The 19755-nt window shown below is 43.7% G+C and overlaps 1 protein-coding gene across 4 annotated transcripts in view; it reads right to left on the reverse strand.

The window, feature by feature from the left end:
* MASP1 (MBL associated serine protease 1) overlaps positions 1–19755 on the reverse strand; it is a 60429-nt gene that overhangs the window by 6120 nt on the left and 34554 nt on the right. For 2 of the 4 annotated variants that reach the window (XM_045583789.1, XM_036445532.2), the window contains 3 exons: positions 14826–14963; positions 13904–13978; positions 7147–9589 (listed from right to left, as the gene is read on the reverse strand). In XM_045583789.1, coding sequence (XP_045439745.1) covers positions 8706–9589; positions 13904–13978; positions 14826–14963 — 1097 coding nt within the window. In that variant the 3' untranslated portion in view covers positions 7147–8705. Of the gene's footprint in view, positions 1–257; positions 444–1388; positions 1503–4880; positions 5019–7146; positions 9590–13903; positions 13979–14825; positions 14964–16963; positions 18646–19755 lie in introns of those variants that run through there. The other 2 variants (XM_036445534.2, XM_036445536.2) reach the window with 2 other exon arrangements.

Genomic DNA, 19755 nt, shown 5'->3' on the forward strand with positions numbered 1-19755 from the left:
TGTTAGATTCTCTCTGTAACAATAATTAGTTTAGTTTCTGTTTTCCCATCTGGACTCTGACTGATATAGTACTTCCTATTAACTATGTACCATCTTGGAACCAGCCTGACAGTTGTTTAAGGGAAGGCAGCTGAGGAATCATGCAGACATCATCAGCTGGCTTTGTTGGTACCAGAGCTTCACCAACGCTGGAGAAAAAGTCTCTTTGGAGGCACCTGCTGCTCTGCAGAGGTGGGGCCAAGTGTGGGAAGAGGTACCTTCCTCCGGGGTACTCTCTGGGAGACAGATGGGCATCACAAAGTCATTCAGCACCGGGCCCGTTGACAGCTCCACCAGAGCCACATCGTTCTCAAATGTGTTGGGGTCATACTGGGGATGGAGAAAGATGTGTTTGACCTCGAGATGCTGTTCAGTCTCATCTGACCGCTGTCTCCAATGTTTACCTGGTCAAGAAGAAGGCACATGAGGCATGGAGGCACAGAGAATAAGGTCGCACTTTACTCCCTGTCAGCCCTCTGTCTCATCCAGTCCAAGTTTCCAACCTTAACTCTTTTATTCACCTTTCCTCAGCAATCCTGTCCTACCTGCTCTTCCCCATGAATTCTCATGGACTTCCACTTCTGTCTTTCTTCATGGGCTGATCTCATTGCTTTATAATACCCATTCCAAATTTCATCACCACATGTTCAAATCATATAAGCACCCTTCTGGATCATGTGCTGTCTCCTCCATGAAGCCTCTCCAATTCTCCAGTTTGATTTTTTAGTTAGAAGTCTTCTTCCTATGAATTCCCATGACATTTTATCTGTTTTTCTCCTATAGAACTTATTGCTTTTTATCTTGTATTAGAAGTCTCCATGCTTATATTTTATTCCTTTATTAGACTGTAAGCTCCTTATGGGCAGGATCTAGGTCTTAATTATGCTGTGTCCTTAGATCTTGGCATAGTGTCAGCAGGGAAGTAAATGAACCAGCTGGTGGTATTGGGGATGGAATTGTATGTGAATGACTCATGAAATCACAAGACAGGCCATGACTTGAAAGCATGGATTCATAGAAGCCTGAGTGTCTTTCTTTCTTTCTTTCTTTCTTTCTTTCTTTCTTTCTTTCTTTCTTTCTTTCTTTCTTTATTATATTTTCTGAGTGTCTATAGAATTTATCTATGTAGATGGGCTCTTTATTCCCCATTATAAAACTGAGGCCTAGACTTGCTCATGGTCCCTGTACCTGGAAGTCATTGCCTTGAGCTTAGACTCAGGTCCCTGGACTCCAGTCTCAGCTGGTTCTTCATCTCAGGGGTCTTGCCCTGATGAATGATTGTGTGGATTGTGTGGACACAATTGGATTCAGAATCATCTTGCTCCTTACTCACCTTGCTCCTTACTCACCCATGATGATTTTGAAGTGAGAAAGGCTGCGCAGGTCAGAGTCGTGGAGGATTGGATCCTCTGGATTGAGCGAATGGTGGAGGCAGTGAGCTGCCGTCAAAATCCAGTTGGAGCCTAACAACAGAATTGTGTACACACATTGCCCTGGACTGCCCTGACCTGTCTTGAGCCTTCAGATTATTCTAGGGCTATGGTTGGCAAACTCATTAGTCAACAGAGCCAAATAGCAACAGTACAACAATTAAAATTTCTTTTGAGAGCTGAAAACCAACTTTGCGCATGGGCCACAAAGTTTCAATCACACTGTACATGCACGCCTGCATGTGGTGGTATTTTGTGGAAGAGCCACACTCAAGGGGCCAAAGAGCCGCATGTGGATCATGAGCCGAAGTTTGCCTACCACTGCTCTAGGGCACCCCTCACCATTGCATTTCAAAACCTCAAGTCAGACACTCATATTCTAATCTGAGACGAGGAGGTGAATCTGTGGTTTTATCTGCCTATTCCAACCAAAGCTAAGGCGGAACATCTTTAGCAGGGTTTCAGCACCCCTTTAAACCCAGAAAGTTTGTGAACTCCAGACAGGCCAAAGTGGGTCCACAAAGAGCCTTGTGCTCACTGCCTACTCCTCTTGCCTCTGGTCTCTGGCCCAGCAACAACAGCCCCATCTGGAAATGGCTTATAAATGCAGATTCTCAGGACATCACCTCAGACCTATTGAAGCAGAATCTGCTTTCAGTAGGGAAATCTGGGAATGTTAACAAGATCCTCGAGTAATTCCTAGGCACACTGAGGTTGTAAAAGCACTGACATATCATGCTGCTTCCCAACTATGGATATGCATTAGAACTACCTGGGGAATTAAAAATAATAATAATAATAATAATACCGGGGCCTGAAGTCAGACCAGCTAAATTATGAGAGTATGGCCCAGGCACAAATATGTTTTAAAGTTCCCCAGATGATTCTACTGCCCCCACTGCTCTGATCCTAACCTCTCATTTTATATATATGGATCCTGAGGTCTGGAGGAAAGTAGGGATCTATAGGGTCACTCAGAAGGTTAGTGACAGCACAGGGCCAGACCTTGGGTCTTCTAACCATCAGCTTAAAACATGTCTTCTATCTCAGCTGTCTTTTACCCTCAGTGGACTGGTTCCTGCCCTTTGTTTAATATAGGGCAGGCTTTGGCTCATTCTTTAGGTGAAACAGATGATAAATTCTTAAGTAACTAAAACTAGAGGAATAACCAGAATGAGTCAAACAGAAAGAAAAGGCACCAGGGTTTTGGGGTGTGGATATCAGGTCAGAGTTCAGAGTTCCAAGTAGAGGTACATTTTTGGAGCAGGTTCCAGGCTCTGCTTGGCCCTCTCAGCAGCAGCTATGTGCTCTGGCTCCTGGGTTCTAAATAGAGCTCGATGCAAGCCACTCTCTTTGTCTGGAGGAATTTTTGAGCTTTGTCCACAGCCGGGGACTATTGACCAAATTTCCCATGTGGATAAAATGGGATGAGAGAGCCATCTCAGAGCAAGGCTCTGGAGCATTTAAATGAACCCAGGGGTGTGCAATGGGAAGTCCAGAGATATGGCATTGCCTTCCAGCTTTGCAAATACTCTTGGAGTACCCAAGCCATCAAAATGGTGGTGCTTTCCTTCCTTCCTTCCTTCCTTCCTTCCTTCCTTCCTTCCTTCCTTCCTTCCTTCCTTCCTTCCTTCCTTCCTTCCTTCCTTCCTTCCTTCCTCTGTCCCTCAGCCTCTTTCCCACATTCCCTCCCACCCTACACTCTCTCTACAAAACTGAATACCAGGAGGAGATAGAAATTCTAGATTAGGAGAGCTGTGCAGGGTGGAGCATGGGGGAACTCATAGTGTGGTCAAGGATAAAGAAGCAGACTTCTAACACTTTCAAAACATGACATGAAATAAACATGCAGTAGATACAAATAAGCATTGTACATGATTTAACTTAAAATCTCAATTAAATTTTAAGAGTTAAAATTTAATTCTTAAAACTGTGGGCACATAATCCATCTCTCACATTCTAATGAAACCAGCAATGTCTGATGAAGTGGTCTCATGCCTCCACTCTCCCCACTGCTCCTTGCCATTTCTCTGCTTCTTTTTTGACCCTTCCTTTACTTCTTGTTCCTCTCTGCTTTTCTGTCTTTCCTGATTTCTCTTCTCTCTGGGCTATCTGTGCTCTACCAGCCTCTCTTTCTCTTGTCATATTTGTTTACTTTTATTTTCTCCTTTATCTCTCTCCAGTCCCTCTCTCTTATTTTCCGGGTCTCTCTCATGTTCTCTATCTCTCTGCCCTCTCTTTGTCCTTCTAGCTCTGTCTCTCTGTCCCTCTCCCTCCTTCTATCCCTTGGTCCTTTCCCGTGCCCATTTCTCATAGGGCTGGCTATCATCTGTAGTTACTCTCTGTGCTTCTTTGGGAGGCTTAATGGGTTGGGAACACTCACCTTTGTGTTTGTGGGAATGTAAGGATCAATTTCTTGAAGAGGAGGGATAACACCTGATTGCTGTTTCACATATTCCAGGGTGTCTGACTATAGTCCTGGTCCATGTCTGGTACCTGGGGGATCCTGGTGGGGAGCTTTTCTCACCTGACTGAACCCTGGAGGAAGTGGGTCAGTGAGAAGCTAGGTCAGCAGCCCCAGGAGCTGTGTAGACAGATGTGAACCCATCCAGATCTTCTTCCTTTGTGATGGGATCAATCCAGGAATTGGCTGCAGACTCCAGAGTGCTATTACTTTTTCTTAGAATGTCAGAACTGGAATGGACCTTAGGTCATCTGGACTCAATTGCGGCAGGAAGGTCTGTCAGCCTTTCCTCTTCTGCTCTTGCTCCCACTCCCACCACACTTAATCCATTACAAAAGCCTGATGATTCTATTTCCCAATGTTTTTGAATCTCTCTCATTGCCATCACTCACCCCCTGTCCTCATTCTAAAGCTAATGACTTCCCTCTTGACTATTGCAATAGCTACCTCACTGAACCCTGACCTCCTGAATCACCCTCCTTTTCAATACACATTATCTTGGGAGAACTTTCCAGAACATGCTTATAAGTCTGCAATAGTGTTCAGGATAAAATAGAAATTTCTAAGTATGGCATTCAAGGCCTTTGTAAGTAAGTTCCCTCACTTCTCCAGGGTGAATTTCCTGGTTTTCCCTGCTTCCATAGCTTTGGCACACCCTGCCTTTGAGCCATGTCTTATAATTCATGCTTGAGGGGCTGACTCTCTGATACTTCCAAGTGCCAGAGACTGACCAGGACTCAGTAGGTGTTTGTTGACTAAAGGAACTAGTTAGAATAGGAACACATATCTCTTGGCCTCAGCTAAGGGCCCTTTCTACAACACTATAATTTTTGGCCCTGCTACTGGTGTACACAGTGGTTCTCAATGAAGAAATGTTGATCAACCTACCTTTGCTCCCACACTGGCTCCTAACTCTGGGTTCCCCACCCCTTCCATCTTCTCCTTACCTAGAAGGGATCCTCCACAGAAGGGCTGCCCATTCAGGTGTGACAGCATGGCAATCCAGGGGGTGGTTCCCTTGTCGGCCGGGCGCCCATTGAAGATCCTGGCTATCAGATTCCGGGAGAACTTGGGGAGCCCACACACTGCGGCAGCCAAAGGAGAGGGAACACATCACACTCTTGGCTCCATCCTGCTTCCATCCAGAACTACCAGCTCATTACTCTCTGCTAGAAACACCTGTTAATTTTTTATCTCCAGGCATCCATGGCCCCATTCAGGGACAGCATGCCAATTTTCCTCTGGGATCCACTCTTCCCCTATTCCTAGTCCATATATCTTGAGTTGGAATGGCTTTATCTCTGGTTTTAAAGGTAAGAATGTGATCCAGACCTGACTAATTCATGCCTCTCATCCTCTGGTTACAGAAATACTTCTGAGGTGGGAATATAACCTTGGCCTGGCCAATGAAAGCCTGACTTGGGGGCTAAGCATGGGGGAGGGAGAGAGAGAGAGAGAGAGAGAGAGAGAGAGAGAGAGAGAGAGAGAGAGAGAGAGAGAGAGAGACAGTTGGGGTTGCTAAACTACTGGCTATAAGCCCAGATCTTCCAAAGATCACTTCATGGAGATTCTGCTGATAATAATGTTACTAGTAGAAAAAAGTGGAACTAGAAGATGAGGAGTGAAGCAAGGGAGAGATTATATTCTGATATTTGAAATGGTTGATCTAACCATACCTGAAGCCTTTTGGTATAGACTTCAATTATATAGTCTATATTTCTCTTTTCACTAAGCTAACCTCCTCTCCTATTCCCAGAAGAGACTCAAAGCCCACTGGGTGGGAAGTGCCCCAACCATCCCTCACTCCATCTGCTTCCTTTGTAAACTTTCTTGTCTCCAAAATTAATTCTGGGCTTTGGATCTCCTCACTTTCAAACTCTTATCCCTTTTCTGTATTTTGCAGCCCTCCTTTATCTATGCCTCCAAAACGGTCAGGCCTTCTCATCCTAAAATCAAATTTCTACCCTTTCTGCGTCCCATTCATTTAAAAGTTTCTCCTATCCCTTCCTTCCATAACTAAGCTTCTGGGGAAAAGCGGTGACAGTTTTCACATCCTTCCTTCTCCTTTGAGGTGAATTTGGAAGAAGCACCATGTCACAGTGTGCTCTCCACATAACCTTCATGACCCCTCAGTGTCTCAATATGTCACAACACACACAGTCCAAATATCTAGAGGAAAGTAAAAATCTGAAAGATAATAGAACACAGGACATGATAATCCTTGAAATCAGCTACATATAAAGTTTTACACAGTTTAGGATTGTTTCAGTTCCCAATGATGTAGAAAGCATGACATTGCCATTATAATACAAACTCCAAACCAAGGCATATCATGACTGCACCCATAGCCAGCCCTCACTGACAGGCTAGGTTGTGCTACCCCCACACCCACATCAGCATTCTTTCTATGCCTAGACACTAAGCCCTGCTGAACACACTGCTTAAATATTTTAAAATTCCCTACCCACACATCTGTGTTATCATAGCCCTAGGGTTGGTGGATTTTCACCATTTCCCTCCAGAATGTTTGCAGTAGCTTTCCAACCTGTTTTTGTAGCTCAGCAACTTCCTGCCATAAGCCACTTTCCACACTATGCTGCCCATCTTTAGACTAGCTGATTGAAAAATTCCCAGGGGGACCCAGGAATCTGAATTTCTAACAGGCATCCCAGGTGACTATGATATACCCTAAATACAGAGTCACTAGTTTCAGGACAGAGTACAAACATAAATGGCTTTCAAGACTCTTTCCACTCTCCCTTAATCCCCACTGCTCTCAATCTATTTATGCACCCTTTCCTGCTTGATCTTTGTCCATTCTGCCCGTGCTTTCATCTCCCAGAACAACCTCTCTGCAAAGGTCCTCCAGACCCTCTTAAGTAGTATTGGATTTCTTGTTCTTTTTAAGTTCCCATAATACTGCAATCTACACTTCTCTTATGACACTTAACTCCTCTAGCCTGTGTGAGACATAGAAGCACAGGACCTTGCCTTGCATGCTAGTTTGAGCTCTTTGAAGTCAAGAACTTAAAATAGCAGGCAATGCATTGAAGGAATGTACAGCCTCTGAGAGGACACATTTTCTTGGATGATATCTAGGTGACAAACTTTGTACCTTTTCTGTAATGGAAGAGATTTTGGCTTTATGAGGGGCAAATTTCTTTTTAAAGAGTTACAAACAAACAAATATCAACAATATTCAAACCCCCCAAATGAAGGCTATTGATTATCCACAGAGATTTTATTTCCACTTTAGATCTCTGACAGGAGACATGGAGTGCAGAGGCACCTTACAGAGTGGTGAGCTTGTGATATAAGATATACAATATATAGCATCCTCTACATGCAGCATTCATAGGCACAGGAGTGTGGTTTCATGAACCCATTAGAAAAGTGGACACTTCCCAACTGTTCTCTTGGGGCTTCTCTGGCCATCTGTCTCTGGTGGAAAAATCCCAGGAAGACTGTCAGTCCTGTAAAGGCCACGGAGAGGCTGCTGGCAATTGGAAGCACTGAGTGCTGGAGCTAGAAGGACCCTGAGGGAGATCCAACGCCTTCCTTTTATAGATAGGGAAAATGAGCCCCCAAAGAAAAAGTGATTTGTCAAAAGTTATACAGCCAGTGGGGGACAGAGCTGGGGCTGGAACTTTGGACTCTTGACTCTCTGTCTCATTTCACTGCCTTTCATAGGTAAGTCTCTGCTGCCCTTTACTCTGGCTCCTGGAAACTGGAGGAGTACATGCCTCTGAACATCCATGCTGGTGGATTCTCTGCAGAGCTCAGATCATGGGCATGCTGGGCAGCCTGCTAGGATGAGGTCACTCCTAATGTCCTTAGCTTACCCTTCTTTCATTTTCCTGCTCAGAAGCACAGCAGAGCACAGCATGGGCCTTCTTTTCTTCCAGATGAGTCTCCATGCCTAGGGCTGGGGCTCAGGCAACCTTTTCAGATGAAACATTCCAAGGCTGGCAGGTTGCTTTATGCTTGTCTGGAGTACCTCATGCAGTCAGCTGGTATTTGAGGGTAGACGTGTGGTCCAAAATGACATGTTCTGAGTTGACAATAGGAATTTAAGAGGATTGGAGAGCCTTCCACTGCTTTTCTCTTTTCCAAGTCATCCAGATATCCCCAGCTTTCTTTTTGTTCCTTTGAGTCCCTTTAACAGATGCCATAAAGACTAAGGCTTGGACTCCAAGAAGCTTTTGGGAGAGAAATCCCAGATAAGAGTACTGCAGGGATTTCACTAGGAGAGCAGAGCCTTAGGGTATAATCTCCATCTTCCCAAACCTGAATGGGTTTCTCCTAGAGAAGGAACTAGACTTGTCTGTGTCCAGAGGATAGATCTAGGAAAATATATGCACTTGGAGTTCAGTTCAATGTAAGAAAACATTTTCTAACAATCAAGTCCAATTATAGCAACCATGGATTTGATAAGTGAATAGGAGTGAATATGGCCACTGGAATAAAGCGGGCCTGGAGAGTAGTGCTAGGACTGGCCCAGACTTCCAGCTCTTTTGTATTGCTGAAGACAGTGAGGCCTAGAGAGGGGAAGGGATTTGCTCAGGGCCATGGGCCCAGGTTTTTTTGTGTAGAGACTCTCCTCTATACCACTCTGCTACCTCTCAGGGTCCTGGGGCTTCCTCAGAGGATGGGAGCAGCATGTTCCATTCCATTTGGTCTAGTGAGTAACATGGAGTGTGCTGTCAGAAGTGTGGAGTCAGCCTCGCTTGGGCTGAGGCAGGGCGGGTAGGCCCTGAGGAGGCCTGTCAGCTTCACCGTTGCACCTGGAGCTCCCCGAGGCCTTGAGGAGAGCCCATCTGTTTCCACACCCAGTCCACATAGTTGGAGACCTTTGTGTAGACCCCATAGACCTGCTTGCTGCCACATTCTTCAGGGCCTCCCCAGGACACTAGGCCTTGGGCCACCCAAGTCTGGCTGAAGTCATCAAGGATGACAAAGGCCCCACCACTATCTCCAAGGCATGTGTCCTTGCCACCCTCATAGTAGCCGGCACAGAACATGTTCTCCGTGACACTGTAGTTGCCCAAGCGGGACTCATAGCTGGTTTTGCACTCTGCGTGTGGCACCACAGGTAACTTGACATACTGCAAGACATCTGACAAGGTCCGAGTGCCACTGCTGATGATCTCATCCACTGTCACATTAGGATTGGAGATGCCCCAGCCCGCCACCAGGCCTAGTATGTGGGGCACAGGGCCTTTGGGTTCTGGTCTTGGCAGGCAGATGGGCATGATGTGGGGTCCCAGTGGCACAGGTTCCTGTAGTTGTACCAAAGCTATGTCGTGGTTGTAGTTCTGGATGTTGAAGTCTGGGTGGAGCACCACTCGGGCAGCTGAGCTGTTGACAGCCCCTGATTTGTCCCTCATATCGTGCAGGCCCAGGTAGACAGTGATGTGCTCCTTGGAGACTGGTGTCACTGTGTTGTCTCTGCGTTGGGAGCGCAGCACATGGGCTGCTGTGAGGATCCAGGACTCAGAGAGCAGGGCCCCACTCCCAAACCACTTGTCATTTGGCACTCTCGAGGTGTCCTCCACCACTATCAGGGCCTGCCATGGGAAAAGGCCAGGCTCGGCATTCCGACCCCCGATGATTCTCTTGACCAGGTTTGGCAGGGTGCGGGAGGGCTGACCACACACTGTAAGAAGAAGGAGGGAGTGGGGATAAGAGACACACCGTGAAAAGGTCATCATGTGAAAAGAGACACTAAGAGAAATTCATACCTCACCCACTGTAGATTTTGCCACCACAGGACCCTACTCTACAACATGGGCTACACTAGCCTAGAAGATCTCTGTGCTGGGTTATGTTTGCCTAAATTTTTCTAGCCTGGCTGAGCTATAGTCTGGACCTTGTGTAATCAGGGCCATCTATGGATCAGACCATTTCATGCATGGACCATCAATCATCTTGAACCAGTTCTAGCCAGGATCACTTTTGGGCTGGACCATCTTGAGCCTGGCCAGTCTCCAATATGATCAACAACACCCCTCCCCCCCACTTTTTTACCTTTTTTTTTTTCTCTAGAAAGGCATCTCATATTCTAGAAGTAGTCCATACTGTGGGCACTTATAAAACTTCTGAAAACCACAGGTCATGGGCTTTGAGAGATGAAAGGAACTAAAGTATGGTCTAGTAAGTCACAAGAAACACTGGAGTAGGAGCCAAACACCTGAGGCCTTGACCTGAATTTTCTCTCCTATGTCCTGTATGAATTTGGCTGTAAATTGCTCTCTCTATATTTTAATTTTTGATCTGCTAAATGAGGCAGTTTAAAATGATCTCCAAGGATCTTTTAAATCCCAAATTTCTTTAATTTTTATTTTGTTTGTCCTGGTCATCCCCTTTTTTAGGTAAGTAAAACTCTCCAGAGATTAAGTGACTATCCAAGGTCACATGGCTATTAAGTAGCAGAGGCTTAACTAGATTCTACAACCAGTGTCTTGTCCTATATTCCACAATGCCTCATTACATGTACAGATCATGTGATGGGCCCTCTAACCTTTTCTTCTCTAGCATAAAAGACTCAAGCTGAAAACTGATGCCCAGGGCAAGTAAGGATAGAAAAAGGTGGCATAATCTACAAGCAATGATGCATGGGCTCTGTTCTGAGCCACCCATCATTGCACCCAAGAACTCTGTATACCTTCAGTGGAAGAAGGTCTGATCAAACTTCATTCCTCTGAGTTGTACCCCGAGCATGCACATGTACCACCAGCCTCCTACAGCCAAACACCTTTGGCTCATGAGCAGAGGGTCTTCAGGATCATGCTCCGCTGGCTAAGAACAAGTTCACATGAACCCTTTCCAGCATGGTTCTTAGGCCTGGGAGGTAAGCCTGGTGGGAGCATGGGCCTCTTCTTGGTTGCAAATGGCCAGGCTACACTCTTTGACCCTAGAAACTAGCAACAAAGACTAAAGAGCATTTGAGTATTCTTGGCACCTTTGGGAAGGCATTTAGAAACCTAATGCTTTTCAGATGCTCTTCTTCCTGATGCCAAATGCTTCTTATTTGTTCTTGAGTTACCCTGTTGTTCACCCCAGGCCACATATGAGCTGGCCTTTGCTAACTCTCTGTGGTCTGGCCTTTCACAGTTGAAGGCCAGATTCCCAATTACAAACAGCAGCCTACAAGGTGACAGCTCAAGGCAGGTCTGTAATGAGCCCTGCACAATGACTCATCTAGTGCCCAAAGGCCCTCATCTGGTAAAAGACATGCCTGTGGCTTAGTCCATGATAATAACAAAACCAGTGCTGGAAAAAATGGCGCTTTTTTTTTTTTTTTTTTTTTTTTTCCAACCAAGGTGTCAGTGGCATAACCCAAGTCCTAAAATGTCAGAGTTGGGGTAGCTTGGAAAACAGCTAATTTGCAGATGGAGAAACCAAGGTTCAGAAAAGGCAAGTGACATAGTCAAAGTCAGAGCCATTTCTTATGACTCTAACTTCATTTTCTCCACAAAGACTGTTTTTCTTCTTGTTATTTTTTTTGATTTTAAGAGCTGGATAATGCAACAAGCCATTGACAAGGCTCATGGAAACAGGGTCATTCTTTCAACTGACACCATTCTACATCTAGTCCTTCCTTAGAGAAAGGAATCTTCTTGAAATGTTATAGTCTTGACCTAGCTGGTTTGGCTTAGGGGACAGAATGTTGGCCTGTGGGCTGAAGGGTTCCAGGTTCTATTCTGGTCAAGGGCACATGTGTGGGTTGTGGACTCAATCCCCAGGGGAGATGCAGAAGGCAGCGATCAATGATTCTCTCTCATCATTGATGATGCTCTCTTTCTCTCTCCTTTCTCTGAAATCAATAAAAATATATTAAAAAAAATAAAAGAAATACTATAGCCTCAGCTGTACTGCAGCCAGACTTGAGCCTTGGAAGACTGGAGGAACTGAGGGAGTGCTTTCAAAACAAAAATGTGATTTTGGGTTCATGAGGATGGCATAAACTATAATCAGAATCAAGAAGTGTTCAGAGTGCTATATTGACATAAAAAGTTTTGGGTTCACCTTCCAGCTCTGCCCCTTACTTTCTGTGGGTAGTTTTGGATAAACCATACTGCACTGATTCTTAGTTTTCTCATGTATAAAGTAAGGGGAAAATAATATTTGCTTAGCAATTTTTGTGAGAAGGTGGATATTATGACACTTGGTGAAATCGTTTTTCTTTGTTCTGGCTTGTTTCTGGGTTTTAGGAGGAGAGAATTTATAAATCTTTAGCCTGGTCCAATGATACACCATGGTTCTGCCCAAAATCGAGTGTTAAAATAATTTTATGACTCATTGTATCCAATGCTTTGTATAAATATAGAGGATGATGACCATAAAAGTTATAGAATGTAATGGATCACATGGGTTTGCTCCTTCACTTCTGAGATATGGAATCCTAGTCACAGAGATATTATTAATACTTACCAAAGACCACAATTAGGAAATGACAATACCAGAACCAGCATTCAAGCCCCTGATTCCCAGCACAGGGCCTCTTCTCCTTCCAGAGGTCATAACATGGCTGCCCAGGATCTACCTGCAGTGCTATTTCTTTTGGTCCACATAGTATTTTTAGCAAAGTAGAGACGTGAACTTCCAGTTTGTCACAGCTCTACCATTTCCCAACTTCTCTTAGACTTCACCAACAGTATAGTCTTGGGTGTCTTTCTGACTAAGCCTACGCAAGTTTATGGGGATTAGTAGAGTATAAATGAGTTGACCTTTCCTCCCCCACCCCCTTTTTTTTTACTTCCTCAAGAATCCTTTCTAAGCATAAAACTCTAAGTGAAGTCTTCCTAACCAGCCCTCACCCCTCTACTCCCAGACAACCACAGGCACTGACTTTCTTCTTCTCTGGGATCTCATAGCTCCTCAGTGTTGGCCAAAACTGATTCCCAAATGCTGACACTTTCTTCAGTTCTTAAGGCTAATGGTAGACAACTCTGTAGCTTTTCCATTTTAATGTCTATTCTAACATCTAAAAGCCTACTGAGTGATATTGAGGATTACTAAAGTGTAAATAACACTATCTCCATCAAATAACAACACTATCTCCATCTCTCTTCTAACAGTCTGGTTCAGTAAAATACAGATGCTACACACCACTTCACCACACTCTGAAACTCCTACTGCTGGAGGAATGTGCAGACAGAATCAGGACTGCTCCTCAGTGCTGTCTTCAATGGTTTTGTCTTTCAATTACTGCTATTCTTGCCTTTTTGAAAGCATAAATTTCTGTTGTGAATATTAAGTATAATTTTAATTATTTAAATGTGAACATTAAATAGAATTTTAATTGTTTAAATGTGGGTTATTTATTTAACCATACATTTAGGGCTATGCTTTTCTACTAAATTGATTGCAATATACTAGTATACATATATGCTACATGATTGTGATGCAAACCATCTATACTTTTAATGCTAACACAAGTATCCATAAAATATACCCTAAATCCATAGCTGCATATTGACTCCCTATTACTACAGTTTTTGTTTTTTAATTTAAAATGGTTCAGTAGGTGAGCTACAGGGAAGCAACAGTCAGCAAGACTTGAACACATTGATCTTTGAAATAACTTACTCTATCCTATAGTTATTTGTCTGATATTGTTTGTTTCCTCTCCAACATAGTGAGTGATTGAGGATGGGGTGTCCACTTTCTTGATTTTCCTGACACACACTACATAGGCTAAAAAACTTGGTGTGAAGGGAGCAAAACTACTGAGAAAAGAGACAGAAAGGCTCCTGGGCTGATAAAACATGTGAATTTAGAAATATAGAGGCTAATTAGTTTGAGAAGATGTGAGGCTGTGTTTATTTGACCTTTGAACCTCTGAAGGTATCTTAAAAAGCAATCAAAGCATTATGCCCTCAACGTTCCCCTCCATGAACACCCAGAATTCCTGTGGCCATAAGGCCTTGAATAGGAGACCTTGAAGCAGAGGACTTAGGTGAGGTACCTGGCAGACAGGTGGGCTGGCTTCTCCCCAGTACTTCATTCATCCAGACTCCTTGGGCAGAACAGGTATATATACCTGGGAGAGTGAAAAAAGATCAAAGAAAGGGAAAGAAATGGTCAATTTAAAGCACATGGTAAATAGATCTTGGTTCTTAATTCCTCTACTGTGGATCATTTTGAGTCTTCCAAATTGTCTTTCTGATGCCATCCCCTCTGAGCCAATCCACTCTGCAACCTGAGGCCTCTTTCTAAAATGAGATCTCACCATGTCCCTCCTCTGCTCAATATTACCAATAGCTCCTCATTGCCCTAAAAAAACAAATACCACATGCTTCAGCATGGTATCCAAGGCTCTGTGCAATCTGACTCCTGCCTGTCTGGGACTGCTCCCTCCCCGCCCAGCCCTGCCTAGCTCCTGGCAGGCACTTATTATTAGTCACACAGGCCTTGGTTCACACAGTGCTCTTTGGCACACTTTCTCTTCCCTTCCTTTTCCACTTAACAAACGCTTTAATGAATCACACCTATGTCTACCATCTCATCTGCATTTTACAGTAGCTCTGTGAGCTCCATCACTGCTCCCTTTTTAAAGTGAGAACTTGGAGGCTCTAAGAAATTAGGAGAATTTTCTTAGTGCTTACCCTAACCCTAACCCCAAGTTTGGCAGAGGCAGAACTGATCAGTCCCATGTCCCTGAGGATTCTTTCTCTGTGGGAGGCTTTGAATGTAGATGTGTGGATTACCATGTGGCCTACCTCTTGGCATGCAGGCCTGAGCCAGGGAGAGGCATGTCTCCAAACGTTTTTCATTCCCAATCCTGCCAAACTGTGGCCAACTGATTGACTGTTTCTGCCCCCAACATAACCCTGAAACCCAAAGTGTGTGTGAGGTGGAAGGGGGCTGGTTTAGCAAGCAGGGCTCACCTGTGATATTGTTGTACATCTTATAGTAGGGCTGCTGGCAGGAGTATCTGATCTCAGATTTGTATGTGGTCAGGTTGTTCCTTGTGGAGAAGGTAACCAGCCCATGTTCCAGCTCTGCTGGGGCACCACAGTCTGCAACTGAGCGAGAAGAGAGTAAGATCCCTCAATTATCTGTTGCTCTTCTTCTTGGGGCCATTTGGCATGTTGTGCACTGCACATAGCTTTGGTAAGTCATGCTATAGTCTGAGAATGATGCCAGGAGATTATGGAGGGCACGACCTATGAAATCACCAGTGGCCTTGCTTTTGGGGTCTCTCCCATCTATTGTGTGGTCAATTCACTTATCCTAATCTCAATTTCAGGGCAAGGGCAGGTCTGCTAAGATTTAAGCAGACCCATCTCTTTCCTACCAGGGCTCTTTCCTTGACTTCCAGATCTATTGTACATTCCTCTTAGCCTCTTCTTCCCAAGCTTGAAGCCTGTGGCTCAGCAAGAAATTCTGGCTAAGAACCAAAGGATATTCAATACTTCCAGACCCAACCACACGCTAAGAGCCATTAATGTGCTCATACTGAAGCTCAGTAAATAAATAAATAAATAAATAAATAAATAAATAAATAAAACAGAAAGAAATGCAATAAAGCCCCACCATGCTGGCTCTCTGTAGACACAAAAGTCAGGAGGTGGTGGTCAGGGTAGACCAATTTTTAGTCTTCACCTGCTTATTTTTTCTAATTATTGGTGGCAGGACATTGAAGTTGGCTATAGAATAAGACCAAAGATATCTGCTTTTCAGGGGAGATTTACAGTCCAACAAGGTCTCAGGCAAGTTTCCAGCAGGGATAAAGTCCATTATGAGTCTACCAGGAGCCAGGTCAGAGGCTGAGGACCCAAACTGTCCATGTTTCTTCATGGGCTTCCATTATGGGGTGGTGCTCATTCCTAAGGAAATCTTAATCTTAGGTCTAAAACCTCTACCAGAGTTAAAGAATCATAGAGGAATCACAGGAGTTCACAGTTGCAAAGGATTGCTAAGGCAGGTGTTAAAAAAGTCAACTTTACAGATGAGCTCAGAGAAGAAACTTAACTGGTCTAAGGTCACACAGCGAGTTATGATCAGGGAACTAGACCTGACCTTAACTCAGTTTTTCTTAACTAAACAAAGCTGACAGTTCTGAAGGATCTGTTTGCTAGTCGAAACTGCCTATAATCAGTATTAGCTGGGTAATGATCAATATTGATTCTCAACTTTCTGATAATTTCAGAGGACTGCATTCCAAGGCTCTGGTAGAATTTCCAGAGTTTTTCTTTTCTGAATTTTGCCTGCTCACCTTAGAAAACAGAAAGGGGACAATTTACCCCTGAGATGCTACTCAGATATTGTGATTTTTAAGTTTAGGACTTCAAATTCTTTGGTTTGATTGAACAAGGAGTTGTCAAACTTAAAATATAACTAACTCCAATACCCTTTGGGATGGAGCAGAGGATAAAGAATGGGAATAAATGTAGGTAGATCCCTTCTACCCAAAAGGATGGCAAAAATCAGGAGAACTAGTTAGTGTTTTGTTCTGGCATCTGCTTTCCTTCCCAGGACAAATCATTCCCATTTGTCTTGATCACTCAAAGCAGGCACATTCATCTACACTGTGAGGAGAGCATGTGAAGATCAGCACTAGGATGACAAGAGGTGGTAATATTTATTATTAAAATCTATCAACAGTTTTCAATGCATTTTCCTGCTGAGTCTCACAGCACATCACATTTTCTTTACTTTTTTTAGGAAATGCCATTGATTGGTGCTTGAATCTTGGTATGACTCTCATCTCCCTTAACTCCAATCTAGCAGTTCATTTTGCCTAAGATATCCTCAAAACCTGATACCTAATTCCAGGTGGAGGAATTCTAGGGTTGATCTTAGATATGGTGAGAAAGTCAAGCTATGTGACATAGCTAGCACTGGTGAAAAGTATTCTGGGTGGAGGGCCTGCTTTCATATTACTCTAGAAAAATAACTTTGCCCACTTTCTAAAGATGGTCCTACAACCATATAGAGGAGGTGGTACATAGTGGAAAGTGGCAATCACTTCAGCTTGTAGAGTGAGCAGGAAAGGGGTATGCCTTCTCCCAAAGGCTATGTAGTTGCCTTGAGAAGCTCTGACTGGTATCACCAAAGATGCTGTATCCAGACTGTGCTTCCTTAACTAGTCTGTCTTCTTTGCTTTAGGAAGAGTTTCATCCTTTTCTCTAAAGATTCCTCTGGCCACTTATACACTCTTCCCCAATCCCTTGACCTCCCTTTCTCATTCTTTGGAATGGGATGTACCACCCCATGTCTTTTTTGAGCATACTTTGCCACAATTTGAGGGCTTCTTAGAGAACTCAGAGTTGGCTCAACCCAGGGACGGCCCCCTCCCACTCAGTCTCACCTCCATCCTTCCCCTCCATGGACTTTTGCTCCAGCATCACAGAGCCCTTCCTGTACCTCTTTCTTCCCTGCTATTTTGCCCACATGTGAAACCCTATGTATTCATGTCCTGGCCACCTCAAGGCCTTAAATGTGGCTTTTTATTGAAAAACTTTTCTTATTCTTCTAATCAGATAGGGATGATTCCGTATTTCTCTTTGCAGAGCCTTTATTTATTGACCTCTCTCTGATGTATGCATCTCATGTTGCCTGTTATTACAATTATTTGGGCCCATTTCAAACCTTCTGCCTAAATTATAATTTCCTCTATCACATCAAGTTACCATATATATTATACTTTTGGGGCTTAAAAATATTGATTCAATTGTATTTAGTGACCATCCTATGTCCTGTCTTAGGGGCACCCCTGCCCTATGCGGGCACTGAAACCTTCGGGCAGCTCCTTGTCCACCCTTGCAGAATTCTGCCCTCCTCCAGAGGCCATTTCCTCACCACACTAACTAGTAGTCACAATGCAATGCAAGGCTTCTCTGATATGTGTGTCCAAATTTTATTCAGGCTGAAGCAGAGGTTTCCAGTATGCTGGCTGCATTCCACAGCCCTTATCACTACTTACAATTGGCCCTGGGATTTCCCAGGGCACCCGAGCTGAGGGGTGCTGCTTTCAATGTGATCCCTATCTTTTGCAAAACTTTAATGAGTGATTTTTCAGAAATTCAAAACGCATAAGCCCCAGAAGAAAGGTGGAATCTTAGCCCTGTCTTAGGTATAAGTGGAAGGGAAGTTTTTAGGCATGAAGATATATTTAGATTCCCTAAAAATCCAGGCTATATGAGTTATTCCCAGTTCCACCTACTCATGTTAAGAAAATAGCAACAAGTAAAAATATTAAAGACATAAAGTCACAGGCATTTTGACCCATTTTAATTTGAAGTGTAAAGTGGATTGGAAACGAGGGCCCACTTTGACCTGGTCAACCTAAGGCCATGGGATTGTATATTATAAAATCTTGTGTCTCTAGGACCAAAGTCATTTTTCCTTTGAGAAGAATATGGTCCACTTAGAGGGGATAAATCTCCTATTGTCTTTTTTTTTTTTTTAATTTATTCTTTTCTAGAGTAATGTTTGAATAATGGTTGAACCCTCAAAATGAAAATTGTTTTCATACAGGCAGGAGTTTCAATTCTTTGAGAATGTGTTGTCTTGTTTAGCATCCTTTCTGATCCGCAATGAAATGGGGAATGGAGTGTTGGCAGGGTGGGGAGGGGTGGAGTAGCTCTGGGACCCGGGGTCTTGTGAGTGATCCATTCCTGGATGTCTGCAGTGTGTGGGGTCCCGTCATTCATTGGGTCACTTGCTCTGACTTGAGTTCACTCTCCACATCCATTTCAGTTTCTGTCACCATGGTGAGGATCAAAGAGGGATCAGTGGGTCCAGAGAAAGGAAGCAGAGAGAGGAATGGAGAGAGAGAAAGAAGAGAAAAATTAGCAAGCAAAGCAGAATTAGCATGCTGGAAATACAGAAATCACTGTACCAGAATTTATTAAGAATGCACAGTTTAGGTACAGTCAGTGTGAAGGCAGTTTGGGATTGTGGAATTTGTACCATTCAGAGAATTTGCACAGTCATAAATGCTGGCTCATGAAGAGTATAATATTCTGCTCCGGAGTGAACTTTGCATTCACCTGACCTGGACACTCATTTGACAGATGGCATTCAGAATGGAATAGAACTTGTCAGGGGTCACTACAGCAAAGTGGTGGCAGGTCCCATAATTTTTACTTCCTGTTCTGGTGCAGGTTTCTTCACTGCACACACACTTCCTGTCAGTTCCCAACCTCTTTCAGAATCTCTGGGGATGCTCAACTTCTCAGTCTTGTTCAATTTTGTGTTTTCCCTATGACCTGGCACGTACCTGGGACAGAGAGATGTTCAATAAATAGCTACTCATAAATGAGCAGGGATGTCCCAAGTGTCTAAATAGGAATTCTAATAGCCCCAAACCAGGCTGTGCTGGGAAAGCCAGATCACATTAGGGAGACAAAAAATTCCTCTTTTCTGTGGCACAAAACAACAGGCATTCTTCTATATACTAACAAAAGTCACATAAAAGAGTGCCATCAAATATAATAGTGCCTAACTCTACCAACACTTATGTTACAATAAGAAGTGAAGAAAATTATTATCAAAGTTTTCTACATGTGTAAATGAGAGAAACCAAAACTTTTCCTAGTGATGGAGTTGGGTAGGGGAAGAAATAATCTTTTATTGAGCTTTTTCTTATTCCTGGTGCTCCCCATGTATATGTACATTAACATAGCTAGTCCTCAGAACAATCAAGAATGTAGGAAACTGAGGCAAAAAGTGTTTGAGTAAATTTCTTAGGGACCTGCAACTGCTTGAATCTGGATTTGAATCTACAACTTTCTGACTCCAAAGCCACATTCCATCCTCTACATCCACATTCTCCTTTATCACCTCCTTCTCAATAGCCTCATGCATGGG

Source organism: Pipistrellus kuhlii, unplaced genomic scaffold, assembly GCF_014108245.1.
Source record: "Pipistrellus kuhlii isolate mPipKuh1 unplaced genomic scaffold, mPipKuh1.p scaffold_m20_p_2, whole genome shotgun sequence".
Taxonomy (NCBI): Eukaryota; Metazoa; Chordata; class Mammalia; order Chiroptera; family Vespertilionidae; genus Pipistrellus; species Pipistrellus kuhlii.